This window comes from Melitaea cinxia, chromosome 17 (genome assembly GCF_905220565.1).
Source record: "Melitaea cinxia chromosome 17, ilMelCinx1.1, whole genome shotgun sequence".
In the NCBI taxonomy this organism is placed as follows: domain Eukaryota; kingdom Metazoa; phylum Arthropoda; class Insecta; order Lepidoptera; family Nymphalidae; genus Melitaea; species Melitaea cinxia.
In genome coordinates, this window is record NC_059410.1 from 11,357,532 (window position 1) to 11,383,153 (window position 25,622).

Genomic DNA, 25,622 nt, shown 5'->3' on the forward strand with positions numbered 1-25,622 from the left:
TATTATTGAAGTCAATCATGATTTTAAATCAAAATATCAAAAGAATGATTTTGATCACAAACCCTTAATTTCGAACATGTATTTGAAATTCTGAGCTGCTGCTGTGAAAAGCTTTTGGTTACGGCAATAAAGAATATAGCCAGCCCCTCTCTTCCCGTGGGTGTCGTATGAGGCGACTAAGGGATAACACAATACCGCTACCACCTTGGAACTTATAAAGCCGATTGATGGCGTGATAACAATCCAACTACTAGCTTTCAAATATACAGGTCGAAAACGCGGTCTGCTGAAACTGCGGTCACCAACCCGCCTGTCCAGCGTGGTGACTATGGGCAACACACATGAGTTAACGCCATTTTTGGCGTGAACTGCGATAGGCTGAAGAGATGGTGATGATGATGATTTGAAATTAAACGTTACGTAAGTCATTGCTCATCATCCTTTTATTATCGCTTCACATTTCAGAAGTGATTTGTACGAACTGACTTTTATTCATAACGATATTTTAGAACAAGAATGAATTTTCCGAACAGTAGTAGACGGTTAAATCTGATTTATCGATATAACTGCACACAATATCTGTATGGTTTACTATACAATTCCTTACATGTACAATACCATAAATAATAATAATATATTGTATAGGTTGGCGCCGGCCGATGCATTGCGTTCCGAGTACGTTGGCGGTGAAAAGGTTAACTGCAAATAATTTACCTCTAGACACAAAAAGATAAAATACTCAGAATTCTCATTACCACACGGCACACACACACACTCACATATATGTATATACTAAATACATAGTTGGATATTTTTGTTTCAAAATTTAGCACGGATTATATTTAGCTATAATTTTGTTCATTAACGGGTGGATTCCAAAATTTTTTAGTCGAAACGAGATACTTTAAAAATTATTCTGTAATATAAGGTCTTTGACTTGTTGCATCAAGTAACCTCCTCAGTTCTAGCATAAATGAGTATATAGGGAATCTTTTCTAACCTTTCTAAGTGACACTTCCAATCATCATTTTTTTTTCGCCATAGTATAATGGAGGTCTCCTCTATATACAACTAACAAAAAAACTGTTTGGAATGGAATAAAAACAAATATACATATTTTTGGTCGCCCTGAAAATCTTAAAAACATCTTAACAACATTTAATCATTTAACAGACAAAATTTTAGCTTGGGACTGTGGAGATTATACCTGTGTATAGATTATACCTAGATAAGATTGTTTTTTTTATGCCGTGTGGTGCCGGCCAAGTAGAATAGCACCACCCCCTTTCTTCCCGTGGGGGTCGTAAAAGCGAGCGAGGGATAAACCTGGCTCAAAATCATCAGGTTCCTGGAGAAGGAAAACTTCATTTGAAACCCGGAATGGGGTCTCCGTCAAACATTCGTGGCATAGCTCTAAAATGCGAAAGACTCCTGCAGCCGAACTGGCTCCACACGTATTGACTCGTCGTTCCTGTGGGCCTAGCCAGTGAGGTCGAGAGGGTGGCGCAGAGCTTAGGCAACTCTGCGTTTTCCTGAAGAGTGACCTAGGCGACACAGTGTCTGTCTGACACTGTCTAAATCGTCTGTAAAAGACGGACTAAGGCCAATGATGATGATGATGATGATGATGAGATATATTTGAACTTAGGCATGATCCCTTTCAACCTATACGTATTTTGGGTACTTTACAGGCCTTTTATTATTATTACTAAATGAAACGGAAGAAAAACAAGAGTACAATTAGTGAGAAATTAGAAAGTTATACGAATACATCAAGATCCAAAAAAAAGTAAACAAAAGGGGCTCCAATAGATAAAAAAAAAAACAAATCGATTTCCAGGCAACTTTTAGACAAAAGACATAGAGGAAATAAAGGCCGCTTTATTCTCTTTATGTCTGTAAGAAGGTGTTACAAAAACATTTATAGTATCAACAATAGCCAAAAACTTCTAGAATGATAAATTCATTTACCAGTTTTAGCTTTATTGCAGACGTACACACAATAATTCTGAAAATTAACTACATTGATAGTGAAATATATTGGTATGGTATATTTACTTCTCCTTGTATGTACAAGGATAAGACGAAAAATAAAAAATTGAATTGAGACATTTTTGAGGTCTGTTAAAAGTTGAATGGTTCGTAGGCAAATGAGTCATTTTTTATATAATTATAGGAACCGGGTTTTAGTATTACGTACAGCAAATGGCATAAGATGTCTTATAGCAATTTACTTTGGAAATCGTAGAAACATCATTTTTACTGTAAATTGTCCATTGTCGCGTCACAATACTCGCACATATCATACCTATATATATATATATATATATATATATATATATATATATTAATACCCTAAGGTTAAAATGTTGCATCCCTTTTTAGAAAATAACTTCACAATTATTATGTGGGGACATAAATTATATATCATTTAATAGATAATTGCAGGCAGATGCTCTACCGGCATCAACAACTGAAAAATTTATTATTGCTTTTGTTTTTGTAAATTAATTAATTATTAAAATTATTTATTTGACGACTTTAATTTTGAAACTTCGACATGATTGACGGTCGGTAATTTTTTTTGTTCAATTTCAAATCAATTTACGTATAAACACTTGTAATTTTGTAAAGTGATAATTATTATAGGTACTTATTTAGTGCGAATTATTCGCACAGGTATAGCTAATTTATATTAATATTCTTACATGTACAAAAACAAACTATTGCTCAATAGTGACAAAGGTATAGGTAATGTTACAATAATCTGCCTGTCTATTTCTGCACTTATCTTTTCAAGGACAAGGTCAATATATCTTTAATTAATTATTTAATATGTAAAAGGCCTGTTGCAAATAATGCAACTCTATTATTTTTGTTTATTTGATTAAAATTTTGTTACATTTGCTAACCAACTTCCTAAAAAGGAGGAGGTTCTCAATTCAACTGTATTTTTACCCGACTGCCAAGGAAGGGTTATGTTTTTCGCGCGTATCTGGTATGTATGTATGTAATATTCTTTACTACCTCATATTTCCAGAACCACTGAACGGATTTACATAATTGAGGTATCGTTAGGTTCGTCTTAGCTCCCCAAGTGTTCTTAGATAGGTGACATTAAAAAAAAAATCAAACATGGCGGCTGCGCGAAGCCATTGTAGTTAATGAAAAAAAAATTTTTTTTCTCGAATACTACAATATGGGTATCAAAATGAAGGGCACAATACAAGGATCTTAAAAAAGTATATCATGATTATTATTACCGTAATACTAATAAAGAAATACAATATTAAAGTTTAAAAAATGTGGACTTTGCTCTTTCCCACGCCTATGCCATGCCAAACTCGCCTCCTAGGCGACGATCAACTTCGGGGTGTAGCCTTTCTAATAAAATACAATGATTAAAAAAAACACATAATACCAAATACAAATAAATAATTTTAATAATAATTTCACTATATTAAAACTAATAGTTGTTGACTTAAGCAGTCACCCATTTGCTAAAGGTCAGGCTTACGTTGCTTTGAGCAGAGTGAGATCTTTCTCCGGGCTTGCTATCAGTTCTCTTGACCCAAAAAAATTACTTAATCAACCACATGATGTAAACTGTTTTAATGAATTGAACCGATTACGTAATTTGTCTGACAAAAAGACATAAATAAAATAATAATTAAAAAAAAAAAAACAAAAAACCCGCCGGCGTGAAGAACAACTAATAGAAAATCAACTGAAAAAGCTGGAACAAGTTAAAATTCAATATGCAGAATTCGGAGGCATGAAATTGAAGGATAAGTCAAATCATTCTCTCTTTGTGCATGTCTCCGACTGCATGTTATGTACGACGTTGCATAAAGTTTCGAAGGACTACCGTATTAATATATTTTAAATGTACAGCACAAAATGTTTGATATTGTTTCTATTTATTTCGCTGACTTTGTGTGCATATTGAATTTTAACTTGTTCCAGCTTTTTCAGTTGATTTTCTATTAGTTGTTCTTCACGCAGGCGGGTTTTTTGTTTTTTTTTTTAATTATTATTTTATTTATGTATGTTACCTCAGACCTTTTTTTTAGGTGGACCGATTTCGATGATTCTTTTTTTAATCGTATATATAACAAGTACTTTTCGAGTTATATCAAATAATTCGTATTTGCTTGACTATTTTTTAGTCACCCTACGTTGTATTATACCGCATAACTTTTCACTTAGTATACACATACATTTTGATGAGTCTTGATTTATTGGAAAGCTGATACTTGTCTTGTAGTTCTATTTAAATTTCATCGAGATGTGATGGCTAATTTTTAAGTAATCTTTGATAACGCTAAGTTTATCCTAACTAGACTATTTTGTGTCTCATCATTTCAGCCTATCACAGTCCACTACTGGACATAGACCTTCATAAGTTCACGCCAAAAATGGCGTGAACTCATGTGTTTTGCCCATAGTTACCACGATAGACAGAATTTTTTTGTTTGTTTGTAATGCAATGATTTTCTAGGAAGATCAAATACTTAGGTACATAAGATTTACATTTAAAACGGGGCATAATTGTTAATAAATAATTAGTTACTTAATAAGTTATAACAAACATAATTGTTGTTTGTCATATTTCGGTATTATATTAAAATATTTAGTGATAGCAATATCGGTTTGTTTCGATTACTCGAATAACATAATTAATAAACAAGATATATGAAATGTAAAAATAGAATAATAATCGCATGACCTTCTTTCCGTCTTTCGCCTGGCATTCTTCCGTAAAATGATGAATTAAAAAAACCTTTGCAAAGCCTAATTAAATAAAGTATATTCAAAACTTTATTATACCATACCAACATCGGTATCAAATATTTCTAGTCATAGGTAAGGAACTAAAATTTTCACTGCTGCAAATATAATGCATGAATCTTTTATTGTGTCGGTATTGTTTTTAACTCTACTTCTTCTGAAGAAAATTAAAAGTACTACAAAAATGTATAACACAAGTTAATTTATTGTGATTAAAAAAAAAAAAACAAAAAAAAAACTAGATACGTAAAAATACCACGAGTATACTTGATAATTTAAAATTAAACAAAAAAAAATGTGTCTGTAAAACCGATTAAACGATTCGTAATGATTATGTAGAATTGTTTAACCTTCCGTCATTGGCCGGATAAATTTTACCATGAATATATGCATACTACATTAATTTTATGTCTAAATTAGTACTTACATTATATTATGGAATTAGACAATAATATTTATTATTATTGATAAAAAAAACTTTATTTATTGAGTTATAATCTTAATTTAATTTGAAATTATTTTCTCTGAGAATCACTTGTTGTAAGCATACCTTTGATTAAATGTTCTTAAACATATATACTTGCAATATATAACATTAACTTAATAACTATAAAGGAACGTGGCTTATTTATTGTTAATATATTAAATTAATCACTATCGAGATCAACACAAGTTTGGCATAATGGTAGGTATAATATGTTGCATACAAATAGGTTTGTTACATTTGTTGCAATTATGCTTTGTTTTTTCATCTTTGGTTGAGGGACAGTATTTACATCTTCTATGTGTCGTAGAAGATTTACTCGGCGCGTAAATCATAGTTTCCCCAATTTGGTCGTCAATACGTCTACGTAAGGCTCTGCTCTCTAGGTAAATTTTAAATGCTTTTTTCTCACACATAGGGGGCCTTCAAGCATTGATGGGTCGAGTTTTCTAAGGAAATCGCGTCGCGTATTTGTGAGTTGTTATTTTCACTTCACAAATAACAAGACTATTTATTGCAGCTACGATCATGATCGCAAAGATTACTGTCATTGTCCAACGTTTAGAGTTTGGTGATACGTCATAAATATGCGGAGAGTTCATCCACTACATCGACGCCAGCTTTTGTAGTTATATAATGTTATAATTTCTGGTTTGCCACTAGCTGAATCGATATTTTGGTCATGATGAAGTGAATACAGTGCCAGAATAACTTTAGACTTCAACGATACGTAGGAAACTAGGGTCTACATGGACAATGTGAAATGTGATCGAACTGTTCTACATCTGAACTGGCCTGTTCGTTTTCACTGGCAGAAGCTTGTTCAAACAGGTCGCTTATCATCATCACTGTCTAAATCGTCTGCATTAGACGGACTAAGGCCAATGATGATATCCGAGAAAGCATCCGGTTACTTGTGAACATACTTAACGTGTATTCGTTACGGAGCGCATACTTTACTATCACATGTTCATTATTTACGATGATGAATCTTATGTAGGTAGTTACTTATAAAATAATCACAATAAAATAAAATTTCCTGACATGTTTAACTCATCATTAATTCATCACTAAGTATTAGCTATTTAAGCTAAATACAATTTTTACCTTATAGCAAGTTAGAATTATCTTTCTGATTCTAAGGGTATTGATGTGAGAAAAACTTTGTATAGTATAAAAAATTTATTATATTATAGTTATTTAAATACATGTGCTCCGTGTATTCGTGTCGAATATGTAGGGCGATTTATAGAGAGCAAGCAAATCCGAAGACAGCAGTTCTTAACGCACAAAAATATTTTCTAAATGTAAGCAAATGAAATGTGTGTATATTTTTGAAAACATCTAAAACTTTCATGCTAAAGTATAAATAAACCAAACTCATTCTTTGTAAAGGACAATTAATTACCGCTTTTGAAATAAAGTTTTATGCACAATTCTAAATATTTTGTGTATTATAATCGAGCATCAGACAATCCCATCGAAACGACCAACAGAGAATCGAAACAAGCTAACTGAAAATATACATTCCTATTATTTACACTTACACAGTGATTGTGAAATTAATTTAGTCATCTGTTGTAGATCATTGAATAATATTTAAGAAATCAAAGTTCAAAGTAAAGGTCCACGTTGATATCGTCGAGTAACGCCGGGCGAGCAGCTTGTAGATGTTAAATATAAACAGCGTCAAAGGGCACAGGTCGGTGCAATCATATTCTGATATCGAGACAGCCAAGACATATTTGCAATGACCAATTATTATTTAATTAATATTGAATACCTTACTCGTTTGTGTTTGAATGGTTCTTGTCGTGTTGTTTGCTATATAAATATGTGTTGTTTGAATATATATAACATAAAATATAAATAATTTTATACTGTTTTTTTTTAATCTATTAGAATGGTTTAAGAAATAGCTTTGATTAACACAATTAAATATTATTTATATCGTATTTTTTTTTTGTTTAAAAAAGGATTTAAAATTGATTAATTCTTCTGTAAATTAGAAAAACGAAAATAGATATTTCATTTACCTATATAAAACTAAAATAATTGTGTTTGCAAGCAAACGAACAAAAACCGACTTCAATTATATCGACAAGTAATACAACGTAGGTAGACGAAAAAATAGTCAAGTAAAAAAGTCAAAGTCTAAAAGTTGTAATCAGATCTCGATGAAATTTAAATATATACATTTAAATATGGCCACATGATTGCAGGCAGACCAAGGAAGCTCTTCCGACGATCAACCCAGGATTGTCCCGCAAACTTCGCGGTTATGGAAGAGCCCAGCTCCGACTACTGGTCGGGGCGCTTACGGGACACGCCTTGCTTAACAAGCACTTACACAATCTAGGTGTTACAGACAGCCCCCTGTGCAGAGCGTGCCTGGAGGCAGAGGAAACGGCCTCACATATCCTGCTGGAATGCGGTGGTGTGGCGAACTACAGGGCACTACACCTTGGGACACCGAGGTTGCTCCAGGAAGTCGTCGGCAACGTGAAGGGTCTGCTAGGCTTCCTCAAGGAGCTTGGCTGGCACGAATAGTGCCCACCAGCCGATCACGCAAAAAAGGCGCATCAAGACGTCGAGTTGCGGAAAATAGCCCGTGTACAACAACAACAACAACAACAACATGGCCACATGATAAACATCAGCTTTCGATTAACTTGAAAATCATTAAAATCGGTACACCCAGTAAAAAGTTATGCGGATTTTCGAGAGTTTCCCTGATTTCTCTGGGATCTCATCATCAGATCCTGGTTTCCTTATCATGGTACCACACCAGGGATATCCCCTTTCCAACAAACAAAGAATTATCAAAATCAGTTCATAAACGACGAAGTTATATCCGAACATACATAATATATATATACGGTCGAATTGAGTAACCTCCTCCTTTTTTCGAAGTCGGTTAAAAAACGTACTTTTAGATGATCCAAAGAATCCAATTTCCAAGAATGTTATATATAGATACAAATGAAACAACTACATTTACAATTGAAACAGTTAATAATTAATAAATAATAAAAAAAAATAGAAGAACAATAATAATTCATTTGTTAGAAAATGCAATAATAAAAAAAATAAAAAACAATCTAATTATGCAAAAGCATTATTAATTTACATAATATATAATTAATATTCGTTATTATTTATTTAATGTAAAATATAACTTGTTTTTTCTCTTATATATTATATGCTTTTACAAGATGCTTTACAAATTTTTTGTAAAAATTTTCATATGAAGGTTTTCTGACAAACCACGCAAAAAAATACAACAACTAGATATGCCTTACAGTAAATGCGCATTATAAACAATAACTCAAAAAGTACTTGTCAGATCTCAATTAATTTTAAATGGGACGAGATGCACCACCACCTTTCGATTAAAAAAAAATCATTGAAATTGGTGCACCCAGTCAAAAGTTCTAAGGTAACACAAATACAAAAATAATTCAATCGAATTGAGAACCTCCTCCTTATTGTGAAATCGGTTAAAACAAAAAAAAAGAACAAATAGTCTAGTGGCTTTCTATTCCTTACTTAATTACTTCACCAACTTAGTTTAGCTTTACTGTGGATTGAAATAATTTATCTATCAAGAGAATTGATTTTTATTGATATTAATTTGAGTTGCCTGGAAGAAAAGGATAACTAGCCATAAGTCCGTGCAATGTATAAGAAATTCTGTAACTATTTTTAAGTTTTGTTGACAATTTATTAGTTACATACAATCTTATATATAAAATTCTCGTGTCACAGTTTTCGTTGCCATACTGCTCCGAAACGGCTTGACCGATTTTGATGAAATTTTTTGTGCTTATCCGGTATCTATGAGAATCGGCCAACATCTATTTTTCATCCCCCTAAATGTTAGGGGTAGTCCACCCCTAAATTTTTTTTTTTATTTTTTAGACAAAATTTTTAATTTCTATTTTTTTATGATACAACATTAAAAAATACATACAACCCTAAATTTTCAACCCTTTACCATCAACCCCTATTTTTAATAGCGTTTAGCGGCAAGACAATCATTGCCGGGTCAGCTAGTATCGAATAAAATAATAAATAAATGAACACAACTTCAAGTATTCATTGTAAGTGGCAATTATACAAGCCTGTCAGCCATTCTAATGAGAAATGTTTATATCACTAGGGTCAGCCTTGATATTCACAGTCCTAGGCTAAAATGATCATTAATAAATATCAGGTTATTTAAGAGACATAAATATAAAGATGTGTTAAATATATTTTTTTCTTTTGTGAAAAAAAAAATGAGGTAGGTATATATTGAATGGGAAATTATTGTTAATTTTCTGGTAAAAATATATTTTCGAATATCCATAATTATGTGAAATACAAATCAATGTTGCAAGATTGAAGAGTTGCGATACTCTTATATATTTTAGGTAATATAATGTTCCCATTTTTTTTTAATTAAAATGAAACCCTACAAAAAACATACTTCTAAACTATTAAAATTCAGCCAAAATAAAATGAGATATATATACATTTTTTAACTAAAAGTAAATGCTTTACAATGAAAAATACTTAACTTAAAATAGTTATAGCATACCTACTAAATTTTTGTTAATAGAACAATTCATTAATTTTTTTTTTATTAAAATAAAAAATTAAGGAATAATATTTTATAGATTAACAATGAACAATACAATATATCTGTAATAATATCTATTTTGGTAGTAAAAGAAACATTACAAAGTTCTAAAGCTAAAAGATATCGCACCTTCGGTGCAACAAAGTCAATAGCTCATTTCTTAATTTTACAGGAGAGACCTTTTAATATTTTTTTTTCGCATTTACTTCCTCATTTCTGGATTACTATTTATGGTAGGTTTGAAAACTTTATAAAATTAATAGTTTACTTTCTTTGCTATAGTTTAAAAATCTTATATCGAATTATCAAAAAGTCCTAATAAAAGACATAACAAAAAAGTGTCCTGAATTGTGACTATTTTGCACCAAAGGTGCAATATAGTAAGTTGTACAGAGAAATGTGAAAATATTTTTATTGTGTTTAAATTTTACTACAGTATATTTAAATTTAAATTTAATTTTTTATTAGTTTAAATTTAATTTCTCGCAAAAATTACATTTATTATAATATAATAAACATAATATTATTTAAGCACATTTTTTTCTTATTTAATAAATGCCGATAGAACACGGTTTATAGAATTGAATAAAAAAATATATCAATATGTATAATACTTCATTTATTAAGTATTGAGAAAGTGAGCGAAAGCATTAAAATAATTTTTTTAAACTTACTTCATAAGCCGAAAACAGTCAGGTTACAACAAGTCCTTTTTTTCTGGACCGATACAGACGTATATTTTTAATTTACGTGATAAATGTATAAGTTATTAAATAGTTAACTATGTACTAAAGTCAAATAAAAAGATAGACCGCGTTAATAAACATATTAACATTGACAATTTAAATTATAATAACAAGTTTTGACAGTTGTCATTTGTGGGTCTACAGACTACAACTGCAGAATTTTGTTTTATTTTAAGCAAATTCAAACGTGCAATTTATGTTTTTAATAATGTTAAGAGGTACACACGGTGTTTGTGACAAATGTGACTGTAATGCCGAATTTACGGCCATTATTAATTAAAAAGCATAACCGTGCATGGGACTTCGTTAATGCTACTTTCGTCTTAGCTTCCTCACATTGTGTTTACATCTAAATAAGGTAAATTACGAAAAACCTATGGAATCAACGTATCGAGTTTTTGATGACAACTGTTAAAATAAGAATTTTTAGTTCGTAAATCCTAATCGTTAATAACTCATCAAAGTAAGTCAAAATATATATTTTAATCACGTAATAGGTACATATTATAACTACTATAACTTATCGCAAATTGACACAGCACAACCTATTCTTAAAGTTTTTGTGAAACTTAGGTTGATTGCTTTTACGCCATAACGTGACATATACATATTAGCACAAAAAAATTAACATTAAACATTAGAACTGATATTTCAATGTAAGCAAAATAAATAAACAAAATTGTAAACTTTAATTTAGTGTTTTTTTTTTATTTAGTGTTATAGATATAGATAGATATAGTATTATAAATTCCTATGTATTTTAAGAGTAGGTATAGGGATCCTTGTACTTCTCAAGGTTGACGATGTCGATAAGAATCACTCTATTTATGTAAAATGTAAAAAAATGTATTAATAATGAAATTTAATAAACTACTTTATTGCATTTAAAATTAGCTTACATAGCAAACCTTAATATTAAATACATAGACTGGAATAGGTGGTCTAATCACTAAATAGTGATCTCTTCCAGACTATAAAACAGGAAGGAGCTTGCTATGTAACGGGCCTGCGCATCCGTAATAAAGCTAAATAAAGATAGTTAATTATACAAAGTTATCATACTATAATACAATATATATATATATATATATATATATATATATATATATATATATATATATATATATATATATATATATACATATATACGTGTTATTTAAGCAAGAATTAAGTAGAAAATCTTTACGTGATTTTTAAATATAAATATCAAAAATTACAGATAGTTGTGCATTCCACAATTCAATAGCAGGAGAGACAGAATATGGAGGCTACGTCGATTTTTTACTGAAAGCCATGCGAGCTTTAAGCGATACTGTGATACATGGTCAAACTTCCTCAGGCTGAATATATGTCATAAGCAGAGCTTTTGCAGACAGTGGTGTTTGGCAAATAGTTGATTCGATAAAACTGGATGGCATGCATCCGCATAATTCAAGACTGGCATCATAAGACTGTTGACTAGCGATATTTTAGTCTTAATCAGTAGGTTTTTTTCCATCTTTTCTGTGAATGGAAAGTTGCATAAATCCTGCGACTAATTACAGCAATTTGTGGATGCCGAGAAAAAGAGCTGTTAACAATAGCCCATAGATTTTTAATCACGTTGGAGTAACATACGACGGAGCCATCGAATACAACATCAGGAAGATTATAGCAAACAATCTTTGGCAGTTATTTAGAGGTTTCCAAAATGGAGAATTGTGACTTGCTGGAATTGATAGATAATCCAAACGATCGACTCCAGTTTGTGATAGTGCTCAGATTTGAATTTAAGGTATTTATTTATAGCTTTTTTATTTTCTGTAAATATTTAGTTCTAAAGTTGTGAATTGTAAATATTTATGATGTTTAATAAACTATTATTTTTTTGAAGGTATTTATAGCTTCTACAATGTTCTCAGGAGACATTGTCAAATAAACTTGCAAGTCATCTGTCTAAAAATGAAAATATATGTTAAGAAGCTCAGTGACAGTGCTTATAAAGATAGAGAATGGAAACGGAAAGAGCACGCTACCCTGGGGAAATCTAGCACTAAGACGGCAATATGAGGAATGACGATGTTACAGGCTGAATTGTAATCGCTGTATTATTTATGTGGGAATAACATAAAAGTACGTTTAAGAAATTATTTCTCAGTATCTCAAAAAGAAAATAAAATAGATAGACGCAGCTAAAAAACTGAGATTGGAAATATTTATATCGAAAACCTATAAATTATTGTTGTAAAATAATTTTTATTTCAATCAATGTATATAACAATAAACGGTACCTATCTCCTCATTTGTAGATTTGATATTGAATGTACATAAATAGGCCATTAGTGGCCGGTGTAATAGTCAAACTATTTTTTATTTTATTCACTATCGATAATGAATTCTGACATAATTCTTATGAAGTTTTTGTCAAATTTCTGTCTAGAGACTAAATATAGTAACTAGTAGACTAGTAAGTAAATAGCAAGTGAAGGCAGAGATAGCCTTATACTTACTTCAATTATAATAATAATAAACCCCTCACACTCAAAGGCCCTCACTAGGATTTTCTGCTGTGTGGGTGGTCCGGAAACACACAATACACAAGCACAAATGTCCAGACCACGGCAAATATCTATATGGCCAGTACAAACACTTGCCATGTGCGGGACCGAACCCGCAACCGCCAGCGCAACAGCAACAAGCCAGTGCTGTTACTGTTGCGCCAACGCGTCACGTTCTTTTCACATAGTCTTATTTAGATTACAAAGTCTCTTTGAATTTAAAAATAACTTTATTTTCGTGGTTGTAGCTATTTAATAACATATACAGAAAAGAGAAATATAAACTGACATGATCATGTTGAAATACCTATACAAAACTTAAATTTTATTACTTTATCAACAGTGAAACCATTATTGTAACAAAATAACATTGAACATTTAAAAAGAACAGTTGCCGAATATTGGCAAAATTTATTACCTCCGAGTGTAGCACTATTATTAAGTTTACACTTTTAAGAATTTATCCATTAAGTAAAAAATTATTCTTACACATGAGCTTACAATAGAATGTCAATGTTCTTTTAATTACATGTGATCATAACATGCATTATTACGTCAAGCAATACAAAGAATTTTAATAGAATTTAATTGCAAAATACAACAATTAGTTAATATACCTATGACAACTAAAATTTAAAAACAGAAACAAAAAGAATTGTCAAAATTTGAGACACTGTAGAAATTCAAACTAATTAAGCAATAATAACGGTTGTTAATAGCGTACAGTTTTCTACCTGGCCTGTCTATTCATTCTATTGTGTTAATAACTTAGGGTTTTTTTCAATTCATTGTAATGTTTAGTCTTACGTTACAAACTATATGGACGACTTTAATTGGTTTCTATTTTCTAAAATAAGTCGCTTTGCTCAGTATCAAAAGTGACGCCGAGTTGTGCAGAAGTACCTTTCCTTCTAGTGCATTTTGTTAAACGATATTGATACATTGCCTTGTTGCTAGTGCAAATGGGCCTACTGTTATTTGTTATCTGTGTTATTCATTGTGCTTAAGTTGAAGTTAAACTTTTACGATACAATTTGGCTGATTGGGTACAAATTACATTACGTTTGTCGATTGTCATACGTCTGTGGCTCTGAGTTTGTGCTTACAACCACTTACAACAATAATGTCCGCGACCTGTATGGTCTGGGTATTTTCTTTATAACTATTTTAGAATAAAGTGACGTAATTTTGTGGAAAATATAAGTTTATTGTACAGGTCTTTAAATTATAAGGCAGACATTAGTAAGTTTTTATGATGACTACAAAATAATAAAGTAAAAGAAAATGAAGTAGTGTCTAGTGGTTGTAATGGAATCCTTCGAAGAATCAAACTGTCCATCTTTAAGCGACAGTTTTTCTTTATACGAGCGTTATATGAGAAGTTTTAACGTTGTAGATCATTTTAATGCGAATCGTCACGAAATAAGTGATCCATCCAGTAATTGTGAGAGTTCTAACAGTGGCGGTAACATTGACCTATCCACTGTTATTCATTCTAATGTTGATAATCATCAAGAAAATATCAAACTAGATAGCAGCCCATTCCACAACATTTTAGAAAATGAACAAAAACTTTTAGATTTACAATTAGCAAAATACGAATCTTCTTTTCCACCAACTGCACGTTTCTTGTCTGAAAATTCGTCTGCCACGAGTCATTGCTTGAACGAAAAGTCTGAAATCACAGGCGTTCCAGTGACTTCGGAGGATTCTAAGTCAGAGGGCTTCAAGTCTGTATTTATAACCTCAAATATGGAAAACAGTAACAATGCGGTAGACAGCGTACCAATGTTCCGTGACGTGAAAACAAATGAGAGCGTTTTTAAATTGCCAATCAGTGAACTTTCATTCAATGGTACAATTTTAAAACATGTGCAGAAGTTGAAACCTATCGTCGATCCGATGACAGCTCTGAGCACAGCCAACAGCGCATTGAACTTAAGTTATGAGCAGTTTACAGATTCTTTAGCAAATAACTTAACCTTGTGTACTGATTATAAAAAATCTGTATTTGCAAGTGACAGTGAAGATAAAAATACGTCTGAATCACTCAATATTGATAAGCTTACAATGAGCAGTGTAAGTCACCAAGATGAAGAAGATAACTCAAGAAAGGAACTACAAAATGGAAGTTCCAAATCAGATTTAGATCCATGTTACTCATCTCTTGATGCATCCTATGACAGTGGAATGCGTTCTCCCGACATATTTTCTGATGAAGATGACGTAGAACCAAGTCCACAGGAAGTGCCTTTTTGGGATTTTGTAAAAGATCACGAAATATACGATAAAAAAAGAGCCAGGAAAATTGAGGTAAGAGAAGTGATAAAATAATTTATTGTTGTTGTTGTAAGCTATATTATATTATAGTCATATTCAATAAGTTATATAATAAACCAGCTGATTTGTTAAAATTTGTACTGCATTTTTTTTTGTTGTTGTTGTGAATTATCCTATCAATAATGAACACACCAAAAAAGAATAATCCAATTTGGTCTGGTTGATTGGAAGTTATGCATGTACATGCATAACTTCATTCAAAGGTCCATTTTTAGTTAACTTACGACTGATAAAAATTTGCTTATTATTTAAAGCTAAGAAAAGCAAATATACTGTTTACCTCGCTAAATGAAACACTTCCTCATGACCATGGGTTGAGTGGAAGAAATCTCTTTCAGAGATAAGTCCACCCTTGCCATAAACCTTACTATTATTTTAGTTTCTATATGTATTTTTTGAGCGCAATAAAGTATATAATAATCTAAGTGGAATTAAAGTATTGATTTAAGTAAAATAATGTATAGTCATAACATCTTTTTTTGTTTTTTCTTTTTAGGAAGCACTAAGAGGGATTCTGCCACCTCCATCAGTCACAACTCTAAAAACGGATGTAACTGAAATGCTGAAAAAATACTACTGTTTCCTCCCAATTTTCAATGGTGAAGAAAATTTAAATGTAGAGGCTAATTCAATGACACCGACAAAAAAGGTGTCATTTATAAAAATACCGGTAGCTACTGGTGTTTTAGATGATCTTCAAGAAATTGCAGCTGGGGTGTCATTGCCGAAGTTCAAAAGTAACAAATTAGAAATGGACGGCAATACGAGTAAAAATGACAAAAGCATCGACTTGAAAATTTGTTCTGAAACTGAAGCTATGGAGTCACAGTGGCCAGACCTATTGAAATGCAATCATTACGATATTTAGTAAGTATTCATTTAACAAATACTCTGGTGTAGCGGTGTGTGTAGTCTCCTAAAACGCCGACGAATATTTCTTTCTTTCTTGGATGTCCGTCTTTGTAGGTCGCTCAACATATACACTTTTTACAAGCAAATGTAAAGACCCACTGTATACAATATACAATATTGTGTACTTGTTACAATTTTTCAAATACATGTGTATTTCATTGTAACACAATAGCTTAAAAGGAATATACATATCATAATTTTAATATGAATTTGTTTTGATGAAACATTAGGGCAGTTGTTATAGGATATGCCATTGACTGTTACACTGCCAGTTGCGGGTTCGATCCCTACTCATGACAAACATTTATATTGACGATATAGACGTTTGTCGTGGTCTACTGTTTATGCTCGTGTAATGTGTATGTTTGCAGACCTTCAACACTGATGAATTTCATTAATTTTGAATTTCTTTACAGTTACAATCTTACATCACATTCTGAGAAGATTGAACAGCTATTGCAGAGATACGCAGAGAGATACGTTGGTGCAGAAACAGACACAAGTGTGAACATATACTCGGGCGGACTTCAGTCACCGAGTAGTGCCTGCAAGAGAAAGGCAATGAGGCTCAAGTAAGTAAAGCAATGGTTTAATACCATACCTTTTTTTTAAAGTTGAAAACAAATAACTATTTGTTTAAAAAAAACTGACTTAAATTTATTTTGACAAATGTATTATACACATTATTAGAGATAAACAAAATCTAATTGTCAGATGTGGCTCAAAATCTAATAGAACCACGCAATAAGGACCAGCTTTTAAATAAAAAAAGTGACCAAAATCAGTACCCCCAGTAAAAAGTTATGAGGGAAAAAACATAGTAAAAAAAAAAAAAACAAATTCTTAAGATTTTGCTATATTTATGGTTTCCATTACATGACAATAAATTTTCTTATAAATTTATAATCTATTACTAATATAATAAAAACGTATTATACATATTATATATAATATTTGTATATACATATTTATACACTAGCTAGCACCCCGCAAATGTTGTTATGCCATATATTTTATAAACCCCACTCAATTCCCAAGATTTTTTACATATTTTTATTAAAACGTCTAAAATAATATTATAAAAACATTAAACGTTAGTAGAATTGGAATAATATTAATTTTGGTAGATTTACCAAATAATTTATTTTGTTATTTGTGTTTACACTGTAAACAAAATGAGAAATACTGAGTCGCCAAATATTATAAAGGGTCATACAATATCTTTACTTATGGCCAAACACTTCTACATTTTCTAAACCCGCCAAGTTGCTTTACTGTTTATCAGCTTTATTTAGTTACTATTTTAGTGTTTATTGAAGACTTGTGTTTACCCTATGTAGTAAATTTTGATTAAGGGTACAAATAAGTTATTAAAATTTTTGTTTGTAGCCACATCAAAAATAAGCTTAATACTTGACGAAGGTATTAGCATAGATGCGTTTTATGCTATATGAATCATTTACAATCATAATCAATTATAATGCATTTATTATGTATATATGTATATGCATAATGAAATTATAATGCATATATAATATGCATTTTAGTTCAGTACAATTATGTAACGATAAAAATTAAAAGCTAATTTAAAAAAAGTTATTCATAAATTTGTAGCATCTGTTATCACGTTATTTTACTGTTTCGCATTCGCTTTTGACAAAAAAAGGTGTAGGATAATAAACAACAGGCTCAAAGTACAAATTTACCTGAAGTTGAAAGTTAATAAAAATTTTACGAGTGCAAAAAATTCTTTTGTTATTAAGGATTGATCAGTAAAATAAAAAAGTCTGATTACAATGGTTTTAAGCGTTTTTGTATATTCAGGGAACAATTAACCTTCAGGATGGTCTCTAAAATGCAATATCGTTTCCTTAGGGTACTTGCCTTTTGAGTGCTAGGCTCAACTACATAAGTATACTTGCAATGCCTGTATGGTTTTAATTTTTTTTAACATTTACACGTTAACACAGCTACACACAGTTACACATTCTTTAAGAAGGATATAGGTATTTTGTTTTAAAACATTGTGATACCATTCATTCGATTCAAATCAAAATGTTATGGTATCGTGATTTCATTTACGTTGTGGCACTTGCGGATGCTGGCCTTAGCCATCTTTGCATTGGCTGAACGCTTGGATTTACAAACCATTACTCTCATCTACTGATAGTCTACTTCCAACCTCGATCTGACTGAACAAGTTCTTGTGTACATAAACAAACTGTTCCGTACACAGGGCATAAAGATCGACTTCCAAATCGGTTGTAGGAGTGAACCCTACAACCGACTGGAAAAGGCAAAGAAGACAAAAATAAAAAAAAATTAAATTAATATAAAATGAATAATATAGAAATAGTGACTTTGGACCTCATTTTTGGATATACCTTAAGGTTTATTGTGTATTATAAACACCGTCGTATGGGTATTTAGACGTTCAGCGTGATTCTTTAAATTAGCATAACTTTGTATTGTATTGTTGTGGGCTCGGTTTTCCGCATTTAGACACAAAGGTATGCGTGAAAAGAGGGCTGGCTAATTCAGCCAGCCCTGGCATAACTTTTTATTTTTGAACCGATTGATATAAACATCATAAACAAAAACCTTCCTTCGTTTTTGCAACATTTGTTTTAAAGAAAATAAACGAAAAATAATAATGAAACTGCTCATATTGGTTGTATAGCTATATTGTATTCTATTGTCTGTATTGTCTAAAACATTCTTCGGTAAATTAGTTTTCTAGCAGTGAAAAAAAAATTCAATTCGAAAGAATAATTCTTCAGCTTTGTAATATTAGTATGAAAGAATTTGTGCATATATAATAGAACTCTTACTACAATAAATATTCATTTGCAAGTATAAGGTAAAGAATACAATGAACAGTTAAACATCAAGTGTCGTTCAAATACCTCAGACTTGTGTTAAATATTATTAAAATTATCGAGAAAAAAAAAATTATCGCAACATTATGTATAGGACATTGCGGTATTACACAAAACAATTCCCGTAAAATAAATGTACATAATAGATTCCTATTACTTTATGGTTATATATCTACTGTATATACATAATTTTGTTTACCTATGTTATACATAATTTTGTTGATATGTAATTATGTATTTAATAAGACCAGATTATACAAAATTACAGGTAAACCACAACTTTCGTATCCATAGAATTTACTTAGTTATCATTTCACTACAACGGTTCTTTGAGTAGAAACTACACCTACTTCTAAATGGTGTATCAATATGAAACTTGCATATTATCATCATTTTCAGATTTTACTTCATGCCGCAAACAAATAAATGCGGATAAAAATTTTCAAAATATAATTCCTCACATTAATACTCCTAGGTACCTATAACGTTTTACGAAATTTGCGCGGACGGAGGAGTCGAAAATTCTTACACTTATAGTTTATAATTATAGAGAAGGAGTACAGAATGCGAATACACTTTTTAAAAAATTATGCATAAAAATATATTAAGTCAATAAAAAAACATCACACACCACGTAGTTGACACACACCGCATAATTATACTCTTGTGGATTGGTAGTCTGTAGTCAAATTGAAATGTTAATAATTGTGTTTGCTCGCAAACGAAAAAAAACCGACTCCAATTACATCGACGAGTAATACAACGTAGATCGACGAAAAAATAGTCAAGTAACTACGCGTTATCAAAGATTACTCAAAAAGTAGTTATCAGATCTCAATAAAATTTATATGTGACCACATGACAAACACCAGCTTTCGATTAAAATAAAAATTATTAAAATCGGTACACCCAGTAAAAAGTTATTGCGGATTTTCAAGAGTTTCCCTCGATTTCTCTAGGATCCCATCAACAGATCCTGGTTTCCTTATCATGGTACTAAACTAGGGATATCTTCTTTCCAACAAAAAAAGAATTATCAAAATCGGTACACCCAGTAAAAATTTATTGCGTATTTTCAAGAGTTTCCCTCGATTTCTCTGAGATCCCATCATCAGATCCTGGTTTCCTTATCATGGTACTAAACTAGGGATATCTCCTTTTCAACAAAAAAAGAAATATCAAAATCGGTACATCCAGTAGAAAGTTATGCGGTATATAATACAACGTAGGTCGACGAAAAAAGCGTCAAGTAAAAACGCATTATTAGATATAACTCGAAAAGTAGTCGTTATATCTTAAATAAATTTAAATGGAACCAATTGACACACACCACCTTCCGATTAAAAAAAAAAAACTGTCGAAATCGTCCCACACGGTCAAAAGTTCTGATGTAACATACATACAGTACAGTCGAATTGAGAACCTCCTCCTTTTTTGGAAGTCGGTTAAAAAAAAGTATTTTATTGGTAAAAAAGGTTCTTTATTTTCATTATATTTTGTTTTTTTTTTTTTTTTTTTTTTAATTTAAATTTATAATTATTGTCGAATTTCGACCACTGGGCGACCACTAGTAGAAATAAATCACTGGAATGTACCTATGTACGCGCACGTATTCAAAGAACTGCACTAATTCTCTAACTATTCTATATTTTTGTGTTTGTTATTATCAAGGTAAATTTTGTATGAAATTAAAAAAAAAATGATTATAATATTTTAATGAAACTAAAAATATGTCAGTACGAAGGTTGCCGGGTCATATTCATAATAATGTGTTTTGAAGTTCTTGGCCTAAACAGTTGTCTTATCTTAGCTACAAATATAACAGTTACAATGTACTTTTTAAATATTCAATTAATGGACATGTCAAAACGACATGAAATACATCGGATGTAGGATAGTAGGTATTGTTTATTTTCCTATAATTACAAAACGTAAGCAATTAAAGCGCGCGAAATATTCTAGTTTCGCACAACGATTAGAGTGCATTGACATTTCTATACATAAAATAAATATTATAACATACCTGTATATTGTATATATGTATGTCACGTGTTGCACATAATAATAGTCTTCTATAGGCAAATACTTTTTTTAAAGTATTTGAAGTAGACCGCAGTCTTAGTCATAAACCGAGTGAGATTATATTGGGTCATGATTCAAAAAAGAGATAAGATTAAAAAGAGATTCGTCCGAGCAACAACTTTGACAACATTGTTAATTACAATGTGCATTGGCTTATCGATCATATATAGTTTGCTGTTTACCTATTTTATAGCCCCGGCTTCGTACGGTTGCAATGCTGATACTAAATATAAAATAAATATTTGCAATGTAAGCTCAAAAAAATCTGTTTATTTACGACATGACATCACATCATCATCACAAGGTTTCTACCTTTAAAACTATCAGTGTTCCTCTACTATATTATGTATGTATTATACATATAAACCTTCCTCTGGAATCACTATTCGGCATCGGGAAAACGGCATCAAAATCCGTTGCGTAGTTTTAGAGATCAAAGCATACAGACAGCAGCAAGCGACTTTGTTTTATACTATGTAATGATGGATAACCTGGATTATGAATCTTACTGATAGTAAAAGAATGGTTCAAGTTTTTGTGGTTTAGCTACACAGTTTACGTTTAAAGCTTAGCATTGGCATTAAAAAAAAAGCTTTTCTTTTTATAATTTTATCACTATTATAAATGCGAAAGATTGTAAGGATGGATGGATGGATGTGTTTTTGTGACTTTAACACAAAAACTAGTGAACTGGTTGTAATAAAACTTGTTACATAGATAGTTGGCGTAAAGTAATTCTGAGTAACGTAGGTATTAATTATTTTAGCATTAGTTTTACCATCTTATTCATAGAAGATCCAATGTTTTTAGGTTGGCACAAGGCAAGTCTCCTGGCCGTAGGCTGTCTCACCTCGCGCGTCGACGGCAAGCCTTTGCAAGTGCAGCTACCATCAATGAGAGGGCTCAAGCTTCTACTGCTAGAATGGTGCTCATTGACAAAAAGTAAGTGTGAATTTAATTTAATTTTGAAGTATGTGGTGCTACTTTGCAAACTGTACCGTATACGATTAAATATAAGTATATTATCTGTACCACATCCACGGTCGTCTGCACCTAAGTTAAGTAAGTAACGTAAGTAACTTAATGCTTGTGTTATAGATAACAGCGGACTGATATAGTAGCAAATATTTTTTTTTTTATAAAATTACATAGAAATAATACGTATATGTACTGTGTGGTGTGGTACTAAAGAATATAGCCACCCCCTCTCTGCCCGTGGGTGTCGTAAGAAGCGACTAAGGGATAACACAAGTTCGCTACCACTTTGGAACTCAAAAAGCCGACCGGTGGCGGGATAACCATCCAACTGGTGGCTTTGAAATACAACAGGCCGAAGACGGGCAGCAGCGTCTTCGGTGCGACAAAGTCAGTACTGCGGTTACCAACCCGCCTGCCCAGCGTGGTGACTATGGGCAAAACACATAAGTTCACGTTATTTTTGGCGTAAACTTGTGGAGGCCTATGTCCAGCAGTGGACTGTACAGGCTGTAATGATGGTAATGATGAATACGTATATATAAAAATTTATAAATAATATACACAGACTCAGGCGGGAATCGAACCTATAACCACCAGAGCACCAAGACCAAAGTGAGAGTTAGGGCCAAAATATACTTTGCGGGTATTACTTTCTGTTGTTTTTAATTACTAATTTACATATTATATTTTTTGCTATTTAAAATCCAACTTTAATGGAATTGTAAAAATTTTAAAACCTTAAAACGAATTCGTAGCATTTATTACTTAAATGAATCTAATTTAGATTATGTTTATAGTTTCTTCCCACACAGAAAGCTGATCAACACATCAGAGAGAAAAAGTCCTCGAACACGACGTACTCCTGGAAAAAATATTCCGATACGAAAAACTCCTGGCAAAAAGACTCCAGCGAAAACGCCTAAAAGTGGTGGATCTAGTAGAAAAAAGGCTATGCGGAGACTACTTCTGGATTCCGAATCATTATCAAAGAGCCAACCATCAAGAGAAACATCAAAGAGAGCACTCTTCATCAGTCCTGAGAATAAAAGAACAGTGCCAGTAGCGTGCTCGTCAGTTCCACATCAAGCGATGAAGTCTAAACGCGCATTATTTGGATCTCCAGTAAGAGAGGCTGAAACTAAGAGCTTAGATGGTACGACTAGCGATCACTTTTTGAAACGGAAATTGGATTATTTGGATGACGTGTCTGATAATAATAGAAGTAAAATAGCAAAGAGTTTGTCGTTCGGAGGTGATAGCCTAAGAGCCTCACAGCCTGTGATGCTCAACCGTCGGGCGTCCGAGAGACCCGCTACTAATTGTATGATTAAACTTAATGAGACTCATAAAAAGGTAATTATATAATTTTAATACATTTCCTTATACTAAGAGTTGAAAGTTTAAGACACATTCGACATTACTTATAAAGCCAAATATTGTCATAGTTGAATTATTTATCTTTGAAAATAAATAAAGCGGATTGTTTAAATATTTATAATTATAAATCAATATATCTAATATTGAGTGTTGACATTGAACACGTCAGTTGTTTTTTTTTTTTTTTTTCATAAAGATAAGGAAATTAAATACACTACAATTTTAAAGCGTGAACGCAATTCTGCTAATATTATAAATTCGAAGGTTTGTAAGGAAGAATTTGTGTTTGTGACTCTTTCACGAAAAACTACTGAACTGATTGTAATGAAATTAGGTATGTAGATAGCTGGGGAGATCTAGAAAGCATACATCATACCTCTATATGCCCACAAGATCGGAAATTACACCGGTGAAGCCGCGAGCCGCAGCTAATCATTATAATAATAAAATAATGTAACAAAAAATTCTATTACTATTAGTTTACCTTCTTATTAATTTTCTTTCTCTTAAAAAATTACTTCAATGTATATCGACAAGTAATACAAAGTAGGTAGTCGAAAAATAATCAACCAATAACGAATTATTAAGTATAATTCGAAAATAACTTGTCAAGTCTCGCACAAATTTAAGTGGGGCTGCATTGACAAGAACCAGCTTTCGAACATAGATAGAATCATCAAAATTAGTACACCCAGTAAAAAGTTATAATATAACACACTTAAATCAAAAAAAAAAAAAAAAAAAAAACTCCGCCGAATTGAGAACCCCCCTTTTTTTAAATTAATAACAATCTTTGTTCCAGAAACTTCTATGGGCAGTGACAGAGGCTCTCCGACTACACGGATGGCGTATGTCGTCCCCAGGTTTTCGTGAAAAGGCGTCCGCTTTGGCTAGATTGACACGAAAATTATTCACTCTACCCCCACATGCTGCCAAACTAGCCGCCCCTCAGTTGTCGACCTCTGATACAATGTTCAAGTGAGTTTTGATTTATTAATAACTAGTACTATAAATGTTATTATATCATTTCAATAATATATTAAGTATTAGAAAACCTAGTCATATCGGTCTAGCTGTTGTCTGTGTGATTAATGGCTAGGCTTTACATTAAGAACCGTCATTTTGAAGTTACATAGGTCAGGGTTATTTTTTTTTTTTTTTGTAACGCAATTATGTCGATAAACGCTCTAATTTGGAAGTTAGATAGGTTAGGGTTTTTTTTTAACGAAATTATGCCGTCAAATCTCGAGCTTAGATAATTCGACGGTTCTTAATCGAAAGCCTTACCTGATTAATTTTTATTTATAAAAATGCATTATTTCAGACTTGCTCGCCAATACGTGTTCGCGATCATCCAAGGGCGCACTGTCGAGGAATGTTTCCAAGATGAGCAGATTAAACTAGCAAATGAAAAAGTTAAGATAACCGGCTACATATCAGCCAGTGCCTATCAGCAGTTGAAGAATAAACAAGTGACATCAACATTTACTTCTCAAATTAAAGAAAACACGTGCAATGAAGCCACTTTAAAACAGGAGCAACCGAGAAGTGGCACGAAGAATGTCTTACAAGACAAATTAGTTAATATAGACTCTAATTCGAATAGTAGTAGTGGTTTTAGTGTATTGGAAAAAACAGTTGTGTATAAATCAAACTCTATGCCTTCATTTGAAGAAGCTGCCAAAATGAGAGCCCGGAGACAAATCAGTTTTGATACTGTAGACTTTCCTAAAAGGTGATTTAAGTAATCTTATGGTTTTTCATTAGCCTTGCTTCATTATTTCTCAGTAGCTTCTGTTGTCACTAAATGTATTAGTATATATGTAAAAAAAAACAATGTTAGAAAACGCTTTTATAATATTTGACAAGCAT

General features: G+C 31.7%; 1 protein-coding gene across 1 annotated transcript; it reads left to right on the plus strand.

The window, feature by feature from the left end:
- The first annotated feature begins 14,219 nt into the window (after positions 1-14,219).
- LOC123661398 lies at positions 14,220-25,573 on the plus strand. The gene is made up of 7 exons (XM_045596361.1): positions 14,220-15,495; positions 16,019-16,389; positions 16,851-17,006; positions 22,206-22,337; positions 23,171-23,726; positions 24,553-24,728; positions 25,075-25,573. Exons 1-7 carry the CDS (start codon positions 14,491-14,493, stop codon positions 25,487-25,489), a joined length of 2,811 nt encoding a protein of 936 aa, XP_045452317.1. The 5' UTR covers positions 14,220-14,490; the 3' UTR covers positions 25,490-25,573.
- Positions 25,574-25,622: the final 49 nt, after the last annotated feature.

Excerpts from the sequence above, each read along its gene's own strand:
- LOC123661398 (XM_045596361.1), top strand. The coding sequence starts at position 14,491 with ATGGAATCCTTCGAAGAATCAAACTGTCCATCTTTAAGCGACAGTTTT. Across the intron at positions 23,727-24,552 it reads TTAATGAGACTCATAAAAAG|AAACTTCTATGGGCAGTGAC; the intron begins GTAATTATATAA and ends TCTTTGTTCCAG. Across the intron at positions 24,729-25,074 it reads ACCTCTGATACAATGTTCAA|ACTTGCTCGCCAATACGTGT; the intron begins GTGAGTTTTGAT and ends GCATTATTTCAG.